We start from the raw sequence: 23132 nt of genomic DNA, 5'->3' as shown, positions 1-23132 counted from the left end.
TTTTTATATTAGTGAATCAAATCTCACTTTTCCCTAAAATAAATAGCAATTATTATTTGAATAAATTTTTGTTGTTGGATATTCACTATAGAAATGTGTTTTTTTTTTTTTTCAAATTACATTTTTTCCCCATAAATAATATCAATTAGAAAGAAGATAAGTTCGTTGTAACAAATGTTTAAAAAATTTACACTTGAGTTAAAACAATGATTTCCTTACATATTGAAAAAATAATATGATTTAATAAATAAATTTTCTTATTTTAACAATTAAATCTTCAACTTTGAAATGTCTTGATCACCACAAAATTCTTTAAATTTCTCATTCATCACTCCATTCTCAAACCTTCCTCTTTGATATTCTCCGCTCAACTTTGACATGTTTTTCATTTTTCAAACTACGGTTGATAGGTGAGTTAAATAGTATTTTAAATTTTTTTTTGTCATGTTTAGCAAAAAAAATGAAATATCTTAATTGGTATATTAAATACTATTTTTAGTATATTTTTCCGTGGATCACAATAAATTTGAAGCTTAATAAATGAAAATTCATTTGTAAGATAGGATTGCATCCATAATACTATTTTCATTTAAATTTTATAGAAATATTGGACAAAATATTTTCACTTAGATTTGTTATTTTTTTTTTGTTTTTAAGTTGAAATACCAATAAAATAGTTTACATTTTACATTTTCTATAATTTTAAGATTAATTTTGTAAACTTCAAATACTATATATATATATATATATATATATATATATACTATTTTCAATTAGAATTGACATAAATTATGAAAAAAAAAACAATTAAAATGGAAATAAATTCCGAGAATCATCACCAATGGGAATTCCATGTAGTTTGGAGTGTAAAACAAGTAAGTATCGGCATAAATATCTTTCTTTTGCTTTAATTTCCTTCCTTTTTCTTTTTCTTTCTTTCTTTAAATGCCCTACTTTGGATTCTTGTCCGTTTCCTTAGACCACAAGAAATTCTCTTCATTTGTACAAGAAAAGCCTTATGCCGATGTAAGCAAATATTAATTGTGAGAGTTGGGAGATTAGGTTTTTACAGCCAAATGTCAGCAGATATTCTTCAGTTTTTGAAGAACAAATTCATGGATGAATTGGAAGAAGCAGAGGAGGAACACCCTCCACCTCATGACATCCCCCATCATTCTTATTTTCTACAAATTCGAAAGCTTCTGGAAACTAAAAGCATCACGCCGTCGACAGGAATGAAGGATTGTCTTTACGACCTCAGCATTGCATTGACCGACTGCGTTCTCTTCCTGGAAAAGCGCAAAATGAAAATCAACAAGGATTCCTCACAAGGGCAAGGGAAAGAGCAAGGGCAAGGGCAAAGGCAAGACCACTACTCTCTGCCTGAGCTATGGTTTCTGTGCAAAACAAAAAGGAAGCTGATTCACATCAAGAAAAAGCTAGAGCAGACTTCCCTTTCTGCCGTCACGGATGTAGCCACAACTTCTTCTTCTTCTGGCTCTTTATCATTTGATGGACCAACGATAGACCGTTATTCTTCCTATTACTTTAGAGACCAAGTCAAAAATATAGAAAAATTGGTTCTGGGTACAAGTGGATTGGATGAAGAAGGATTTAGTAAGGAAACTGGAATTGTGGGGATTGGGGGTTGCGGTAAGACCCTTGTGGTCCGAATGGTTTTCGACCGAAGTCGTATGGCCCGAAGAATTTGGATCAATTTACAAGCGATACAGAAAGGAGAAATAGATTTTAAGAAGATTCACAAGGCTATGCTGAAGCAGTGTGATGGTGGGCAAAGGGATAGTGTGGAGGTGGAGGAGCTATTGGACGCCCTCTGCAAAGCATTGGGGAGTCAGAGTTATATATTAGTGTTTGATGGAATTTGGGATATCAACCTGGACTGGTACTTCAGGTTAAAGGAGAGACTCGAGTGGTGTAACAAATCAATTCAGAGTAGAAGGCGCAGGCCCAGAATCATCATCATTACAACCAGACTCCATGGTGTGGCAAAGAGGATGGTTGGGCCCAATAATTTATATCGTATGCAGCCCTTTTCCAATGAGATTATTTGGGGCCATATTACGGACAGGCTTCCGGAGAAGCATCCCATTGTGGTGAAAATGAAGGATGAAATGACGTACCATTCTCATGGTCTCCCGTCAGCTGCAACAACGTTCTCCACTATTATGCAGAACCAAACCTATGGAGGGGAGTAAGTTTCTATGCTTTCAGCTTGATTTTTACGTATATTTTATATACCACCTTTCTAATTTAATATTTTTTTATGATGGTCACATGATTTTTAAGTAGGTTGTTATTTTCATATTTTCACATTTTTCATATACTAATCACATTGTTGGTATATATATATTTAAGATTTTTTGAGATTTAAATAAGAAAGTTTACGGTGTAATGTATTGATTAATACTCTAGATTGTATATGTAAATAAACAATCAATTACCAAATAACGTATTAAAGGAATGGGTTAAATTATGTGTAGATGATGCAATTATCTCTTTCTTCCTTTAAAAATAATAATAATACAAAATATATAAAAAGGAAAAATTTAAAAAAAGAAATATCATATTTTAGATTATTTTATTTTTCAAAAGTGATTTCATTAGAGTCTATTCATTTATAATGTTAATTAATTTCATTTTATTTTTGTAACTTTTTTTATTTAGTTAGTCCTTTTGAGTTATGTTCTTTGATTTTTGAGAATTTCTTGAAGCCTATGGGTTTTTTTTATATATATATTTTTATTTTTTAACTTTTGTCCAGATTTTATGGAGACTATAAAATTTAAATAGGAAAAAAATTATAAGATTGTGGGCAAGTATTTTTGAATTTTTTTCATGTAGAAAATGTAGAAAAAGAATTTTTGCCTCTTTTGTTGAATTTTGTTTTGAATTACTTCAATTTATAAATAATATTTTAAAAGATTGAATTTGAAAATTTGCCAATTTATAGTTTTGAATTGTGATTTTATAAATATATAATTTATATTTTATTAAATTAAAAATATTTTATTTTAGAAATTTAAAATATATATAAAAAAAATTAAAATCAATAACATTTATTTTTTCATAGTTTATACAAAAGGTATTAATATTTGAATTTTATATTAAAAATGGAAGATATATATGGCGTATTATTTAATAAATTTAAAAGATGTTAGATTGTTTTAGTTATATTATAAGAATTTTTGATAATCCTTAACATAAGTGAGGGATTCTTATGTTTCTTTAAATCATCTACTCGGGCATTCAACCATACTCATGGCTTTCCAATTCCTATTTTCATATACTAAACGTGTATTAACTGTGGCAGTTGGGATCACATACATGAGTTACTAGGAGAAAGGAAACTATTATTTTATGTAATGATCAACCCCAAAGACGACGCCAATCAGGGGAACGATTTGCTCCTATCTCTTCGTAGCAACTGGGCCACAAAAAGGGTTAGATTTTAAAGCACCCTCAAGATTGATTCAGAGGATTTGTTTTAGTGCTGCTTTGAATAACTTTACTTTTCAGGTTTGTGACATTTCAGAGGTTGTTCCTCAATTGCCATCACATCACATTCAAGAGTTTTTCAAAGAAATATGGGAGATAAGTGATTTTGACGTTCCAGACAGACTGAGGATGGTGGTAAGTTGAGTAGTTGTGATCTTTAAGATTTAATCTTGTCTCAAATTTCAATTATAAGGCTTCCTTTGTAATTTAACATCCCAATTGAATCTTGTGACTGAATTGGGCCCAATTTGGGCTTCGGCTCTTTAGAATTCTAAGGGCGCGTCATTCAAACTCTAGTAATACTAGGAAAAAAATAAAACAAACAGTTAAGCTCAAACTCAAACATAATTTTATCTCATCCGACCCATACCTTATTAATTATTTCAAATATTCACAGAAAACTAAAATGATAAACCACTCTTAATTACTTAAATTATCTTATATTCAAATTTTTAATCCACTTAAAATATAAAGTTGCTTATGTTAATTTAAAAAATTACAAAAAAAAATTTATTAATTAGCATAGAAAATTAATTTTTGTATGAATCATCATTATTCCAGTTTGTCAATAATTATAAAAATAGAGATATAATTAAAATGACATAAGTGATATAAGTGAATATGACACGAGTGAAATTTAAAATGGAGAATTCTCTCAAATTCAATAATTATTTATTCTAATAAAATATTAAACAAATGCATTAATTATTTTATTAAAATCTTTTTTTCTTTTATTTATCATAATTACTATATATATATATATATATATACTTCACCAGGTTTTTGGTGGTGATGCTACAACAAATCGGGTTTTACAAGCAGTCTATGATATGGAACTCCATTCGACACCGCCAATTGGTGTGATGCCTTTGGGAACACAAGTTAACATTTCAATTTCTCTTGGATGGGTAATACAATAATTATCATCTTTTCATATAAGTTGCTACCTTCATCCTATTTCTATTACTACATAAAGAGATAAAAGAGATGGTTTTTTTTTAACTACTTGACAGGGAAATCAACTTTCTGATACAGATGCTAGGCCCGCATTTTACTTGACTAAATTATACGATGCTGAAGAGATATTGATAGACAGGTAATAAAGTTTGAATGTTACTAACAGAATGCATAATATATATAAGCCTTACCAATTGCCTCACTATAGTTCTGTACCTTTGAGCTTCAATGTGATCAACAATTAACAAATAGCATTACTCCCTTGGCTGAGCATTTGGTACATATTCAAAATTTTATTTTGGGATAGAACCAATCTATACCCCTAATTATGATTCAATTCTTCTTAATCCACCACTCATGGTCTGAGAAAAGAAAAAAAAAATAGACTTCCATTGGTTACTATTATGTAAAAAGATGTGCCTTCTTAATTCCTTCCATTTTGGTTGGTGACATGCTCCATGTGCTGGCCTAAAGGGATTACTGTTTAAACCTTGACGGCCCAGTTGCTTGATCTTCGATAACATCTATCTATCTCCTCATTCATGTGGTTAGATATCTGCTACATTAACCTAATTTTAGTTGGTTCTAAGCTTGGAAAATTATAGTTCTTTGCACTTGAGCCACAATTAATCTGTTAGTCTATTGAATTCTTAGCTAGAAATGGAAGTTTAGCTTGTAACTTAATTTCAAGTCCTAATTAATTACAAGTTAGGATCAAATAAACCTTTTAAAGTCAATAAGATAATTAATATTTCTCCTTGAACAAAACCTTAGGCAATCCGCTTCATTTATATATAATCGTTTGTTTCTGACTAAATAATTCCATATTAAGCATCCTTCAAATTTGAGCACCATTTTGGTGCAACTTTTGGGCTACCCAAAAGCTCTTTTTGATTCTTGAAGTGCTCTATAGTGTTCTCTATTGCACTTATAAAACTCCAAAACATTTTGAAGTACAAGATTTTGGGACTGAAATGTTCTTTCTAGTGGGATACTTTTGTGGAAGTCTTTTTAATGAGATAGGTTTCAAAAAAAAATTTATATTAAATAGTACTCTCTTTTGATTTTTTTATATTAAATAATACTCTCTTGTTTAGATAGATTACTTCACTAAAAGTTACTAAATTTATAGTTTAATACATTATGAATGCTTTTGCATTAATATGAAATTGTGGATCTATCTAGAAATTTCTTGACTATAGAGCATTAAAATCATGTGAAGAGCGGGCTAATTTTCCAGTTTTTTTTTTTTTTTTCACTTAATGCAATGTACAAAGCATATTGGTTTTCTTTTAATTAACTCAAACGCTGATCTAGTGCTAACTAGAACCAGAAATCGATCTGAACTCTTTATCATCTTGATCAAATTCTATCAAGTTTATCTTTTATCTCTCTTTGATACACACTTTAATAAACATGTGTGAATCAAATCCTTACTCCCTGTCATAACTTCCATTGTGCACCACACTCCTAAAATATCATTGTTACCTTTGTGCATCACAATCTTGTCATGTGCCATAATCCCATCATGTGCTATGTATTTAAATCATTTAAACACTTCATCATTGCTACCTTTTAGGATGTAATAAGTGTACAAGAGAAGCTATGGTTATCTTGGATAACGAAACCACATTTCTTGTATCACATTTTGATGAGAGAACAATTGACTCTACTTTCAATTAAAATTCTTTCTATACTCTTCTTATGTGTGTTGTTCCCTTTGTCTCTTCTAGAATTCTCAATCTGAGCTTTGATACCAATTTGTCATACTAGTGAAAGCTTTAGTGCTAATATATTAGTGTTAGAATACAAAGATAAAATAAACAACACACAACTGAATATAAGGTTTTAACATAGTTTAAAAGTCATGCCTATATCTACTAATAAGAGAAATCATTCTACTATATTGTAGGAAATATTACAGAAGGTAGAAAAATATATACCACTATTAAGCCCTAAAAAATCTTATATTTCTTTGTTCTTTATATCCACATCTTGAATCTTGAACCTTCATTTCACTAGGTGTTTTCCTATTATTCCTCATATCTCTATCTAGCATGTTGACAAACCCATTTCATCCTATTACTTTTTCCCCCATATGACCTAGAATATTTATAAAGACATTCCTAGTAATTTTCCTTATTCTATATATATATATATATATATTATAATAACATGTCAACATAGGAAATCTTCTATATAATATTCTTCATAGAAATGAGTATATATTAATTAGAAATTTGAGTTATAGTTAGGAAAATGGTACGTGACTTTTTGAATTTCATTTGTTGTTTGGATGGCATGCTTTAGAAAGCTAATTAACATGGTCCAACTGCTTGCACTTCAATTTTTGTGTCCAATATCAGAAAACTAATCTCTTCAGTCTTTATATTCATTTTTGGTGAAAAGTTTGGATTGTGATGGTCTAGTTAATAGAGGCTTAGTGGCGCTTAACATTTCCTTACTGATGGATATGGTAAATGTCTAACTAGGTACATTGTAGATATGTCATTGTCAGTGGTTTTTATGCCTAATGCACCTTAGTTATTCCTATGGTATATTATTCTATTGCCATATATGTTGACTAATTTTGCAATCTGTCTAGCAGTCCACAGTAGGCATTCCCTTGTGAAACTGGAAACAATATGAGAAAGATCTAAATCTAATCTTATTTAATTAATTTTACATTTCAGAGAGATGTTAGCTCCGTGAATCTACAAATCATAGTATGCTAATTGTGTTTGAATGTTACTAACAGAATGCATAATATATATAAGCCGTACCAATTGCCTCACCATAGTCCTATACCTTTGAGCTTCAAGCTTCAATGTGATCAACAATTAACAAATAGCATTACTCCCTTAGCTGAGCATTTGGTACATATTCAAATTTATATTATGGGATAGAACCAATCTATTCCCCTAATTATGATTCAATTCTTCTTAATCCACCACTCATGGTCTTAGAAAAGAAAAAACAAAAGACTAAAAAAAAGCCTTCCATTGGTTACTATTATGTAAAAAGATATGCCTTCTTAATTCCTTCCATTGTGGTTGGTGACATGCTCCATATGCGGGCCTAAAGGGATTACTATTTAAACCTTGACGACCCAGTTGCTTGATCTTCGATAACATCTATCTCTGCATTAATGTGGTTAGATATTTGCTACATTAACCAAATTTTAGTTGGTTCTAAGCTCGGAAAATTATAGTTCTTTGCACTCGAGCCGCAATTAATCTATTAGTCTATTGAATTCTTAGCTAGAAATGGAAGTTTAGTTTGTAACTTAATTTCAAGTCCTAATTAATTGCAACATAGGATCAAATAAACCTTTTAAAGTCAATAAAATAATGAATATTTCTACTTGACCAAAACCTTAGGCAATTCACTTCATTTATATATATTATCGTTTGTTTCTAACTAAATAATTCCATATTAAGCATCCTTCAAATTGGAGCACCATTTTGGTGCAACTTTTGGGCTGCCCAAAAGCTCTTTTTGATTCTTGAAGTGCTCTATAGTGTTCTCTATTGCATCAAACTCCAAAACACTTTCAAGTACAAGATTTTGGAATTGAAAAGTTCTTTCTAGTGGGAGCTCGTGTAGGATACTTTTGTGGTTTTTAATGAGCTAGGTTTATTTTATTTATTAAATACTACTCTCTTATTTAGATAGATCACTTCACTAGAAGTTACTAAAATTTATAATCGTATACATTATAAATGCTTTTGCCTTAATATGAAATTGTGGATTTGTCTAGAAATTTCTCAACCAAAGAGCATTAAAATCATGTAAAGAGTGTGCTAATTTTTATTTTTTTTCATTTGATGCAATGTACAAAGCATATTGGCTTTCTTTTAATTAACTCAAACATTAATCTAGTACTAACTAGAACCATCTTAAAAGGAAATCTGAACTCTTTATCATCTTGATCAAATTCTATCAAGTTTATCTTTTATCTATCTTTGATACACACTTTAATAAACATATGTGAATCAAATCCTTACTATATATCATAACTTCCATTGTGCGCCACACTCCTAAAATATCATTGTTACCCTTGTGCATCACAGTCTTGTCATGTGCCATGATCCCGTCATGTGCTATGGATTTAAATCATTCAAACACTTCATCATTTCTACCTTTTAAGATGGAATAAGTGTGCAGGAGAAGCTATGCTTATCTTGGATAAAGAAAACACATTTCTTGTATCACATTTTGATGAGAGAACAACTGACTCTACCTTCAACTAAAATTCCTTTGTAATCTTCTTTTCTGTTTTGTTCTCTTTGCTTCTTCTAGAATTCTCAATTTGAGCTTTGACACCAATTTTTCGTACTAGTGAAAGCTTTAGTGCTGATATATTAGTGTTAGAATATAAAGATAAAATAAACAACACACAAAGGAATAAAAGGTTTTAGCATAGTTTAAAAATAATTCCTATATCTACTAATAAGAGAAATCATTCTACTATATTATAGAGAATATTACAGATCTTGAACCTTTGTTCCTTATATACCAATGTCAAGTCCTAAAAAATCTCATATTTCTTTATTCCTTATATCTACATCTTGAACCTTGAGTCTTCATTTCATTAGGCGTCTTCTACTCTTTCTCATATCTCTATCTAGCATGTAGACAAACCCATTTCATCTTATTTCTTTTCCCCCCCTTATAACCTAGAATATTTATAGAGACGTTCCAAATAACTTTCCTTGTCCTATAAAAAAAAACTATAATATTGTAATAACATAGCAACATAGGAGATCTTCTATATAATATTCTTCATAGAAGTGAGTATATATTAATTAGAAATTTGAGTTACTTTCCAACACTGACAAATGTATACATTTCATAATAGAAGATTACCATTATTACACATTCTTAAATAATTGATATTTGATTAGTCCGAGTACATTGTTTTATGGTAATTAAGAATTCACATTCTTGTTCTAATTATTGTTGGAAGTTTCCAAGGGCCAAATTTAAATGATTTTAGTTTGAATCTATTCCAGTTGGATTTTTCTAATGAGGACATCAATTCCAGATTGTCTTGAGATACCAAAGACTCTTCGCGTTCAACATGTTTCTGAAGACGACTTATTGCTCATGGTAATGTTTTGTCATATAACATTTTTTTAATTTGCAAGAGAACAAATATTTTGCTTGCAAATTGAGAACTTTGCTTTTGCACAAATAATTAATGCATTAATTTTTTACAATGCATATGTTTTGGGATCATGATTGTTTTTGTAGTTGTATCAATATTTTATAGTAAATTTATTAATATATAGCATAAACTTTGTCATTTCCATATTCAAGTTTCTATAATCAAAGTAAAAAAGCCAAGTAAAAATATGCTTGGACCATCAATCAATGGAGTTAAAGTAACATTAAAAAGTTTAATATATATTATAGTATTTGTCTCCACAATTAATATAAAAATCAATTAGCACAATGCACTTATTAAATATTCATACTTTTACGAATATGTCAAAAATTTAATCATGAGTACCAAGGTTCTTCAATTCCACTTACTTCTTCATTATGCATTTTTTTTTTAAGAAAGGATATCTTTTGTCAATGTTTTTGTTTTGATCATGGAACATCATATTTTTTGCCAATGTAGATGCTAATTTATGGTCCATTTGGATCTCAATTGGTTTTTCTTATAGCATGTTAAGCTTTTTTTTTTTTTTTTTTTAAAAATTTTGTCAAATTACCTAACAAACACATTGATTGATGTTAAATATTGTTGGGACAGTAAAGTAGAAATCAAATTTTGTGTGATATTTGCATCAATTGTATTGTCCAATCAGTCAAATTTGTGCTACCTTGCATATGCTCTAACTTTCTTACATTTTTTCTCTATTTTTTAATGTCTTGAAACTATTTTGAGTGAATAAGTGCATATAAGGGAGCTTAGTCAAAGTATTGAAATGGAGTGAGAAGAGTACAAGGACATGAAATAGGAAAGGGAAGGAAGGAGGGAGGGAGGAGGGAGGGGGGAGGGGGGAAGGGGAAAGGGGAAAGGGAGGAGGAGAGAATGCATAATGCCATTTTCCATTTTGGGATGATGACCCATGGTGCCCAAATTTGCAACCTCCCCTTTGCTTATTGCCACTTTGGGTGCAATGCTTTCCTAAGGGTGACACCAGCTCTATTAAAATAATTGTTTATGCTTGGACACATTTTTTTTTGGAATTTTTCTCCTATCCTTTAGATCTTTGGGATTAAAATTTCTCAACATCTCTCCACGTTAAGGCAACCTTGGAATGGTATAAATATCCCATTTTGCAGTTGGAAAGGGGTTTGTCTTAAGGCCTCTTTGATATATTTTTAGGGTTTTGATTTCTTCATGTTTTAGTTTAGATTAGTGTAGATCCCTTTTGATGTAATCTTGATTTGGATGTTTTCCTCTATCTCGCACTTCCGTGCTTAGATAATTTTTGGTAAAAATCAAGTATTTCATATTTTTATTTTCTATATGTAGAGCACATGGTCACAAGATATTTAGTAAGAATACTATATTGAAAATATCTATCAAAATACTATTCCATGATCTTGACCCATTACTACTTGAAGTTATATAAAGCTTTTGTACAATTCAAAACTTTATTTTTGTTTCCTTTTACTTTATAACCCATGATTTGTTTCATATATAATTTTTCTTTATGACATTCATTTAAAAAATTGATTTTGATCACACTTTTAGTAAAATTTCCATGTATTTTAAGCTATGAAAGAAATTATAATCTTTTGGTTTCTAAAATATCATAAATTATGAAAATATCAATAGTGAAGTTTTATAGAAATATTAGGAAATATAAAAAAATTGAACAAAAATTTGGAAAAAAATCTTTTTAAGACAAAAAGTTATGAAAATTACATAAATATGAAAAAAAAATGGTAAAATAGATAATAATAATACATATTGAAGTTGGTTTAATACATACATACATACATATGTGTGTGTGTGTGTGTGTCTTTTTAAAACAAAAAATTATGAAAATTACATAAATATGAAAAAAAAAATGGTAAAATAGATAATAATAATAATACACACTGAAGTTTGTTTAATTAATACATACATACATACATACATATACATTGAAGTTGGTTTAATACATTCTCTTGATTTTAATTTAGAATTTCACATGGTATCAAAGCTTTCTCTGGTTTCTTTGTATGCTTGATGAAAACTTTGAGTGCTACCTATCCTTATTTGAAGTTTTTTGTGGTGTTTTGATTTCTTGAGTTTCATTGTTGATTTATTTATTATTCGTTTTGTCTCCATTCATCACTACTATTATGTTTGAAATATTGAACCATACTCCTGCTACCAGAGTTCTATTAAGGCGACATTCAAAGCGCTGCTAAGCTAAACCATGAGGGAATTGTAGAACTTCCAAGCTACTTAGCACCTTATTGAGAAGAATTATCTTCAATATTCTTAGTTAGTGTGAACCTCCCTAAAGGGTAAAGGAAAATTGAACCATTTAATTGGCATATGACTAAAACTTGGAAATCTAAAATTTTAGAGTTGGGATGAAAAGGATTCTATGATCATGTCTTGGTTATGGAATTCAATGTCCCCTAAAATTAGTGGAACATGTATGTTTTTTACAACAACTAGGGAGGTTTACAAAGCCATTCAACAAACCTATTCAAAGATATGAGATTCTACTCAAATTTTCAAATCAAGGTGAAGATTTCAACTATAAAATAAGGAACTAGATTTGTAATTAAACTTGCCAATATTATGAAGAATTTGTGATAGGAAATTGACTACTACCATAACATTCAAATTAAATGCCGTGAAGATGCAATAGTGCCAAAAAAAATTATAGAAAAAGAATGAATTTTTGAATTTCTTGCTAGGCCCAATTTATAGTTTAACCAAGTATGGGTCTAAGTGCTAGGAAAAGAGGAGCCTCTAGCCATGAATGAAATCATCTCCATCATTTGTGCTAAAGAAAATCAAAGAGGTGTGATGCTTGAACCGTATTTTATTCATGGTTTTTCCATGGTTGCTATAATGCCAAACAAATTCAACTTAAATCTTGTTAGAGAAACTGGGCGTCTTGATAAGTTGAAAATTCTCAATCGTGAAGGACTTTAGTGTACTTACTACTAGAAGCCCTAAAACACCAAAGAGAAGTATAGGAAACTTAATGGAAAACCTTAAAACTTGGATTAGAATAGGGAAAATAAAGCATGGAAAAATCGTAATCAAGAAATTATGGCAAATTTTGAAGGAGGCCCTTAAGAAAAACATAGTTTCAATAGTGAAGAATTGGGAGAACTAAACAAAGAAGAGATAGAAAGGCTAAGATATTTTTTGGTACTCTGAATAAATAATTATGTGTTCTTTGGCACAAACAAGTAAGTCTTCTATTTCTCATAATTTAAGGCAATCTTTGATTTCTCATACTTTAAGGGCCTCATATTTATCCTTCATTGGCTCTTGGGTCATTGACTCAGGAGACATAGACTACATGATCTAATCTTTTCCTAATGCCACAATGCTTGAATTAAACCAGTTTTTAAAAAAATGAATTGGATCCTTCTGCTAACATTAGTCTAGAAACTATTGTTATAAAACCATTGTAAGTTTACTCAACAAGAAGAACAATTACCATTGAACCCATGTATACTCAAGAGTCTGAACTAAGGCTAGGTAATAGCTCTATCTCTCCTAGTACAAATAGTTTATCGAGCATTATTTTGAGCAAACACCCATAAAGGTGGAACATATATTTCAATGGGTGAAGACACTTTCCCCTACTTTTTGCTATCTACCATTGTGCTTCAAAATATATCTACATATCATACATGTGTACTCCTATTTTTATAGTAGTCACATTAGTATAAATAGTTGATTGGGCATCATTTTCAGTTGACTTATGAGGGTTTAAACTTGCTCCACCTCTTTTAATTAAATAATTTTAGATATTACAAATTATGTATATGGGAGATATTAAAAAAAAATGTATAATATGCATTTTCTTTACTAGCTACATGGTAGCATTTTCTTTTATTGGTAAGACTTTTTAACTTAATTAATGAATAATTCATTATTTGAATTAATGCTTGAAGTGGATAAGACTTTTTAACTTACTAATTTGTACTTCTTATGATGATATCTTACCAGGAAGGTGACAAAGATCTTTGTGGGAGATTTTGGAACTATCTTATAATAGGTATGGTTTAGCTTGCTTGTACTTTTTTTTTTTTTCATAAATATTATGCAATTCATTATAATATGAATGTTCTTAGGAAACATAAGTTGAAAGAAACAAATCTATACTCAAGAAACCTAAACCCTAAATATGAAGAGTTTCCAATTTTTATATCTCTTTAAAATCAAGGCTTTTGTAATTCAAAATGTAATTTGAAACTTTAAAAAATAACAAACTATTTGAATGCCCCTCTTATCTATTTGAACTTCCACTAAGTACATTATCCAATTTCACAAGTTTCAAGCTATTTTCAATTGCCTTTTCAACACTTTTGCATATAATTACCATTTAAAAAAACTTTACCATACCAAAAATACATCATTTCCTCAAATTTGATGACTTTTTACCTTCCTAAATTCAATTCTGTGGTACCTCAAATTTTTTTTAGTTGTTAAGACCTATAAAGATAAGTTCATCATAATTAATAAGAAATGGAAGAAAATTGTCAATTTATATCTCGTAGGATCTCCTTCCCCAAGATATGCTTTGCAATACCCAAATCCTTCATGTCAATTGTCTTTGATAATTCTCTTTTTAGTTTCCAAATCATATCTGCATCTTGTCCTACAATCATCATATCATCAACTTATAATAAGAGAATGATGAATTTATCGTCAAGGAATCTCCGAACATATACACATGGATCTGCAACTGTTCTCTTGTACTCTTGACTCATCATGAAAGAATCAAATTTATTATACCATTTTTATGGTGCTTGTTTTAATCCACATAGGCTTTTCTTTAACCTATAAACCATGGTCTCCTACCTTTTAACCTTGAAGCTTTCTGGTTGCTCCATAAAGATCTCTTCATCAAGATCACCATGCAAAAATGTAGTATTTATGTCGAGTTGCTCCAATTGGAGATTGATACTTGCTGCTAATCCCAGTATAACTCAAATTGAACACATTTTCACAACAGATGAAAATATTTCATCAAAATTAATACCTTGCTTTTGACCGAATCCTTTTACCACTAATCGAGCCTTGTACTTTAACAACTTCTCGTTGTCTTTCTTTGGTTTGAACACCTATTTGTTCTTGAGTGCTTTCCTCCCCTTTGGTAGTTCTGTAAACTTGTATGTATGGTTCTTCCACAAGGAATTCATCTTTTCTTGCATGAATTTTATCCAATAGTCTTTGTCTTTGTGAGATTGCACTTCCTAGAAGCTTTCAGGTTCTCCCTCATCAGTAATTAAAATATACTTAGAATTGGGATACCTTGTAGATGATTGAAGTTCTCCAGTAGTTTATCTTAATTGAGGTTCTTTTTCTGGTGGAAGGGTTTGCTCCCCTGGTTAGCACCTCTTGTATTATTGTCGTCTACATTTTTCTCATCCCCAATGGTTGGTTTTTCCATTTTTGTTCCTTGTTCTGATCCTTTCATCTTTGTTTCATTTGTAGTACCCTCTAATGAAGTCTGCCCTGGTGTTAAATTTGCAACACCTTCATATGTGAGTTTTGCACTACCCACGTTTTTCTCCATATCTTCAATGGTCTCGTGTTTGTGAAACACGATGTCCTTACTTCTGACTATCTTTTACTTTTCTAAATCCCACAACTTGTATTTGAATTTCTCATCCCTATATCCAATGAAAATACAAGGAATTGTTTTATCATCAAGCTTTGATCTTTGCTCCCTAGGTACATGTAAAAATGCTTTGCATCCAAACACCTTCAAGTGAGAGTATGAAACATCATTTCCAGTCTAAACTCTCTCAGGAATATCAAAGTCCAAAGGAGCTGATGGTGTTCTATTAATTAGGTAAATAGCGGTGTTGACAGCTTCACCCAAAAATAACTTAGGAAGTTTAGCTATTTTCAAAATACACTAGAATTTTTCCATAATAGTTCGATTCATCCGTTCAACAACGCTGCTGTGCTGTGGCATACCAAGAACCGTCTTTTCATGTCTGATTCCATGCTTTGAGCAATATTCTTTAAGTTCTTTAAAGATGTACTATCCACCATTATCTATTTGAAGAAGCTTTAGTGGATTTCTCGTCTCTATCTACCATGGCATGAAATTGTTGAAAATATTGGAATACCTGATTTTTTTTGTACACTTCAGGTATACCCACGTTTTCCATGAAGCGTCATCAATAAAACTAACAAAGTATTTGTTACCGCCCAACGAGTCTATTTCCATGGATTCACAAACATTAGAATACATTAATTCCAATTTCTCCAATTTTTGATTGGAATTCTTCTGGAATGAAACTCTGTGATGCTTTCCAAATATACAATAGTCATAGGGGTTTGATTGCCTTTGGCTATAGGAATGAGGGGCTGTTTGGCCAAAAGTTATAACCCTTTCTCACTCATATGCAGCAGCTATTTATGCCATAAATCTAGAGAAGCATCATCTTCAATTGCATTTAGTTGACTTCACACACTTTCACGTGTGTTTTGTACAATAAGCAACATAATTTGCCTCACACCACCACCAAAGATCCTTTGGTGAGTTTCTAATTGTTGTTACCAATAAAGTGGCTATATCCATCCTTGTCTAGCATACATATAGAAATTAGGTTCAAACGTAGACATAGAAAGTGTCACACATATTTTAATGTTAATGTGTACCTTGTACTTGTTTATGTGCAGATGTCGCCAATCTCCACGATCTGAGAAACACTTGTGTTTCTCATTTTCACAACATCAAAGTCTCTCACTTTGTAAATGGAAAAATATTCTATTTTTAATATAGTGGTATGATGCTGCTGAGCCACTATCCACTCGTCATCTTGATCTGCTACATGAAAACAATCTTCTTGGTTGTAGAGTAAGGTCACTTTGTTGTCACTGGTAGAGGTGGTAGTAGTGGTATTCCTATCGTCTACCCGCTTTTGGTTCTTGTCTATTCCCTGTTTTAGAAATTTACAGTTCCTTTTCATGTAGCCCATTTTACCACAATGATAACATTTTATCTTCTCTTTAGACTTTGATCTGCCTCTTGATTTGTTTGCCCATAACGTCCTTTGCTTCTACTTCTACCCCTGTTCTCTGTGACAAGGGCATGTGTGTCATTGCCCATCAAATCCTTCTTTTGAATTTCCTCATTGAATATGCTATTTCTAACCATACCCAATGTGACTTTTCCTTCTAGGGCTAAATTTCCTATAGTACCACCAAAGTATTCTAGTTGTCAGGTAATGAACTGAGTAGCAAGCATGCCTGGGTCTCATCATCAAGAGAAAGGCCTGCAATAGGTAATTGAGTGATCAAACCTTCAAAATAATTCAAATGTTCAACAAATGATCATTCCTTCTTTAGCTTTAAATTTATCAACTTTTGCATTAATAAAATTTTTGTTTGTACGTTTTTTTGTCTCATACATGCTCTCCAAATTCTTCCAAAGAGTTTGGGGATTCGTCTCTTTGGCAACATGGTTGTAAAGACTAATATCCACCCATTGGAAAATAGAACCCAATGTTTTCTTCTTTAATTTCTTTCTATCTGCGTCTGGCATTTCACTTGGCTTAGCATTATCTCCCTCAATATGATCGTATAAATCTTGTCAATTGAGGAAATCCTCCATCATGGATTTCCAAAATGAGTAATTTGTAGCTGTAAATTTAATCATGGTACCCAAATAATTTTCGGCCATGATTCTACCCGAACTTGAACTTCCTAATCACGCTCTAATACCAGTTGTTGGGAATGCGTGTGACCTATTAAACATTACAACAAGTAATATTTGAGTGGCTTTGCCAATCCACCATAATTGTCAATTAGTAATTAGGTGGCAATGCTAATCCATAGGAAATTAAATGAATAAGTTGGATGGCTATGTCAACCTTTAGAAATTTAAGGTTATGTTTGTTTTTTGACTTAATAGAAAAAGCCAAATATTTTAGTTTTTTCTATTCAGCTAGAAGTAACTCATTGACATCAACCAACATCATTAAATTAAACTTATTGATAATAAGTTCACTTTAATTATGTTGGTTAGTATCAATAAGGTACTTTTAGCTGAATAGAAAAAGCCAAAATATTTGGCTTTTTCTATTCAGCCAAAAAACAAACACCACCTAAGTAAGCAGTTGGGTGGCTATGTCAACCTTCAGAAATTTAAATTAGTAAATGGGTGGCAGTGCCAATCCACATAAAATAAAAGTGACAAATAAAAAGGAACACCTAATTTACGTGCTAAAACCCTCATAATGAGGGAAACCTCCACTGGGCAAAGATGAGAAAAGAATTCACTATGTGATAAAATTGGGACAAAATATTACTCAAGTATTATCCTTACTTGAGTTTAACACACCCTAGGATATGCTCGTAATCATCAAAATTTTATCACTTAGTGCTCTTTTTGTCTCACTTTTCTACACAACTCTCAATGGTTGGAATTTTTTGTCTCACCAAATGATCACTAGAAGCTTGTTATTTATATGCAATAATTGAAGGCCAAAGATTGCTTCCATTAGTTGAAATATAGGTAGGCTCTTATTGGAAGAAAAAATGCAAGATTTTATTAGTGTAAAAATGGGGATTTGGCAGTGGCAGCATGGAGCAAATAAAAACCAAAATAAAATTTGGCTTAAGATGGCAAATTAAATGGCTACCTACTGTCTTCATAATAAGGATCCACCCTACCAATTATCTTCACTTTTAGTTGATTCTATAGACTCATTATCATTAGACTCGAAATCACTCTAAGTCATTTGCAATGTTTTCTTTTTCTTTTTAGGAATAGGGAAATCTAAATGAAAGTGCCCTTTACCTCTATAGTTAAAACACTCAACTTGAGATAATTTTATTGAGTACTTTTTATTTATTTATTTTTTCTTAGAGAAAGATTTTTTTGTTCTTTCTTTGAGCCATCTCATGTGTTTGTCTCATTTTGTATTCTCATGTACAATGATAGTGAATGCGAAACCAAAATCATCTTTAAATAATATTGAAATCCATTTATTATTACATCAGGTCATGTTTTTAAGGGATTTATCCTAATAGGAGGCAAGTAAATATGTCATCATGATTAAAGTCCTATATGAAGAAATATGTTATCAATCCTCTTAAAAGGAGATAAGAATGTTATACTATCATAAAGCTATTGATACCTCCATTAATATAAAGATAGTGATGACTTCCATATTGATACCAAACATATTAGAGGCTTCTAAGGAAAGTTTATTAGCATTTTGCATAGTAGGCTCACACATTGCTTGTACTCAGGAGGGTTAGCCAATTTATATATGCACATGGAAGGAGATCTATGGATGATATATACTTGATTGTGAATGAAAAATTTAACCAATTATAAAGACTAACAAGAAATTAGATATGCACATATGTGTGTATACATATATACAAAATGTGGAGTTGTCAATAACAAGGATAATTTTGGATATGATACTTTTGTTGAGAGAGACTAAGTTGCTTAAAAGAGAAATTTAATTAGGTTTCCCTTAATCCCAAGTAGATTATATATATATAAAACACTCATGAAGCATGTAAGACATTTTGTTTGAGAATATTTTGTGGTGAAAGAGCTTCTCAACTAAAAAGTATGATGTTTTTGTGGTATTGAGTTTGTCTTACACATAATCTAATCTAGAATGGTTGAAATAAGCATATATATACTAATAATTTGTGACCTCATCTAGAATAAGTTAAAACTTGATTTTATTTGGTTTTCATTTTTTCACGTTAGAATCAACTTATTGGTGTCTTAGTAAAAAAGGCAAGAAATTTTAATTTTTTTTATGGTACTCTTAAAAAGTAAGATATGGATGTTTCAAATTCATTCTATATAGGTGGTCAAATTTATGTGATTATTCTACTTGGATTTTCACATTGTTTAGTCATCACATTTTTATCATCTATAGTATATGGTCTTCAATTTTAAACAAGTGCAAAATATGATTTTAGTAATGAACAAATCACATTAAGTCTTCTACATGACTTGAATGCTTACATTTAAGTAATCATTTATCACGCTTACCTTTATTTTCTTTCTCCACATATTTCTAACATTTTCCACGCCAAATAAATTTAGGAATGTTTATAGATTTAGGCACAACAAGGATACAGATAATATTTAGCTCCTTGTGCATTAGATTACATGCAATAAGAATAGGATGATTGTTTATACCCTATGCTTTAACTATATGACATTATATCTTTCTTATATTTGTATTAGGGTTGGATGCTCAAGAATGTTTTGGTGATTCTCACTTTAAATCATGGCCAAGGTAACTTTTTGATGTACAATTCCTATCATTATGATATTATTATACTACTATTTTTAATTAATTTTCTATGTTCTATAATACTTTTCCAATTTAGTGTAATAATCAAGGGGTAGATGTTTACTACTTTGGGATATATTATTAACTGGCTAATTAATTTGGATGGAATGTTAGTAAAAGGTAAGAATGCTTTTATTTTCTATAAGGACTGTACTACTATTTGAAATTTTAAAATAAGTGAAAAATGAACTAAAAATATGCGAATAAGTGACTGTATGTGTTGCCAACAATTATTTTATCATTAATATAGACTTACACTATAATATATTACTAAGAGAAAATATAATAATGTAATAGCCTTGAATTTTGTGAGTTCAACTGAAGCTTGAGATGAATGGGTACGAATGATTTCTTGAAGTTTGTTTAAACCATAACGTGATTTATTAAGATTGATTAAGGTTGTTCAAGCATTTCTAATTGGTTATGGTGTAGATCATGTATTTTTCCCATAATCATATTTAAAAGTGTAGACTTTCTTTACTATATTAATATTATTACTTTTATTGTTTGAAAAAAATGTGAGAAGAATAACTTCATTGATGCAGGAACATTACTTTGCCTATAATTGTTAAAATCAAGGATCAACAACATCAATGGAAGAAGTTAAAGTTACCTCGAAGGTAAAATAATGACATTATTTTCTATTAGTTTTGTCTTGAGGTTGACATACATTGTAACTTCCATCTTTGTGTCACATCATCTTTATTTTTTTTAATTGTTTGGTGTCACATGCATATGTGCCTCTAAGATATAAGACAAGGTTGAAAAATTATCTTAGAATAAATGATGTAGATGTGATGAGTATTCATGAACCTGCCCTATTTCCACTATGAAAATGAAGAAACATCTTACAACATAGAAAAAAAAAATGATATTGCAAGGAAAAAGAAATGAGTTTAGCATTTTCTTTAAGGATGGGTATTAGTCAAACTTTTCATCTAGAGTTGGTTTTATTTTAAATTTAGGCTTCAAGAATGTAAAATGCTTGAACAATAAGTAAATTTTAATGAATATTAGATGAATTAGTGGAGCTTAATGAAGATTTGACAACAATTATTAAAAATCAGCTAAAAGAATAAAGTTGAGTGAGGATAAGGAAGACCAAAGTTATTTATAGAAAAGCAAGACCTAAAATTGTTTAATTCATCAATAAAATTTTAACTCAAAAACTAAAATGGATTATCACCATCCTTAAGAAAATCCACACAACAAAGTTGATCTCGTTGTGGATCATTTTTCATGGTCAATAATAAAAGCAAATAATGAAATGATTTTCAAATGCTTTTTGTTGTATACTAATTCTTCAATACATCAATACTAGATAGCCTCCTTAACATGAATAAGAAATATATTTTCAGGTTTATATATTTTACAACAACATTCATTGAAAATGTCATTCTCCTTGACATGACCATACAAAATTTAATTATATTATATCTTGCAAGACTATTTGTTGTTTTTTTTTTTTTTTTGCTTTTAGTTTTTGCAATTGATCTATTGTTAGCATTTAGTTCTTGTTTGAATGAACATTAATAATATTTCTAATTGTTTTTTTTTTTTCATTTGTAGCATAAGATCAATTGTTTGTCTTAACATGCCTAGTTTCCCTGGTGGACTAGACCCTTGGGGCAAACCAAATTTTAGGAGAAAAAAAGAGGTAAGCTTTTGAATGTTTTGTTTTCAATCAAAAGAGATGAAAAATAGAAACTTTTATATATATACAGTTTCATTCAAGCTAACTTTATCTTTCTTTGTTTAACAGTTTTATTAAAAAATTCTAATGGGATTGTAATTTGTAGAGAAACTTTACATCATCTTTTGTGGATGATGGACTTCTTGAGATTATAGGATTTAGAGATTCATGGCATGCGGAAAAGTTTCTTCCTTTGAATTGCCATGGGACTCGTCTTGCACAGGTTAGTTCTATGCATGTATATTTTCCTCAATCAAACCAAGCTTAAAACACGTTTAAACATTGATCATATAATTTTTGTTACAACTATATGTTATGCTAAATATTGATAAGTATTTGAAGTTTTAGTTTTGATTTACAATAGTGGTAGTGATGATGAAACCAACATGTTAATAATATCCATCTTCAAATGTCCAAGTATAGACTAACTTCTGCTTTTTATTGTTGTTCTTCTTGTTTACTTCTCAATTCAGGTGCACCAAATTCGCTTTGAGCTTTGCAAAGGGATAGCTAAGCATATTTACATGAGTTTTGATGGGATGAAATGGAAACAACATACCCCTATTGATGATGACAACTACATGATCGAAATCTCTTATTCATCTAAAACTAGAATGCTTGCAACTTCAACTTCAAAATGCAAACGCAAAGCTAGAAGTCCTACATCTATTGAATATTCTCAATAGGGTTGAAATCTTCATTGAGGATTTCCTACTAAACCTTTATATGTGGATAACATGATAAAATCTTTATATGTATATATATACAAGCAAAAAGATTTGATGGAGGATATTGATGAAATCATATTTCACAAATTTATAAACTATAAACCCATTTAGGTTTCTTTATATAAACTTCTTTGTTATGATATTGATTTAGATATTCGATTGTACAACCTTATGATGGATATTTTAGTGATTACATAAAAATCGAAGCAATTACCAAAATGAGAGAAAATCTTATAGTCAGGGTGAAACTACTATTGTACAAATTTATAGAAAGGCCAACTTCATAACCATATGTTTGACAAATTAAACTATAAGAAATCTTGAATATGGGAGAACTCTACATAACCAAGATGTTATTCACATAACCATTTGTCATTGACTTCGATTTCTTATATTCAATTTCATTTGTCACATAACCAAAGCAATTACTAAGTTTGAAAATCCATTTCACATCATTGATTTTATATTCTTTGGTAATATCAATCACTTTTCATAAGCCATTTTAACAAGGTTCTATATAAAATTGTAGATTTGGTTACTAAGTTCAAGTTTTTATTATTGAATTTCATGCATTTAATTTGGTAGATTATCAATTGTGGAGATAGAGTCCTTCAAAGTATGACATAACATATTTGTGAGTTTTTAGATTCACTTTACCGTCTTACTTTTACATTATGGTTTATTTTATCATTCAAGACTGCATGATTGTAATATATATAACTTGGGTGTATTAGGAGTTG

The 23132-nt window shown here is 30.3% G+C and overlaps 1 protein-coding gene across 2 annotated transcripts; it reads left to right on the top strand.

The window, feature by feature from the left end:
• Positions 1-1041: 1041 nt before the first annotated feature.
• Positions 1042-22518, top strand: LOC100250179 (uncharacterized). 2 transcript variants are annotated; one of them, XM_019223291.2, is made up of 12 exons: positions 1042-2212; positions 3332-3461; positions 3538-3651; positions 4296-4424; positions 4530-4612; positions 9489-9585; positions 13628-13676; positions 19863-19914; positions 20517-20591; positions 21541-21628; positions 21771-21887; positions 22138-22518. In XM_019223291.2, exons 1-12 carry the CDS (start codon positions 1077-1079, stop codon positions 22348-22350), a joined length of 2283 nt encoding a protein of 760 aa, XP_019078836.1. In that variant the 5' UTR covers positions 1042-1076; the 3' UTR covers positions 22351-22518. The 2 variants fall into 2 exon arrangements, with proteins under 2 accessions (XP_019078836.1, XP_059597321.1); XM_059741338.1 differs by lacking the exon at positions 21771-21887.
• The last annotated feature ends 614 nt before the right edge of the window (positions 22519-23132 follow it).

This window comes from Vitis vinifera, chromosome 12 (assembly GCF_030704535.1).
Source record: "Vitis vinifera cultivar Pinot Noir 40024 chromosome 12, ASM3070453v1".
Lineage (NCBI taxonomy): Eukaryota > Viridiplantae > Streptophyta > Magnoliopsida > Vitales > Vitaceae > Vitis > Vitis vinifera.
The sequence above is the reverse complement of the archived record's forward strand: the minus strand, read 5'-3'. Positions and strand labels throughout refer to the sequence as shown.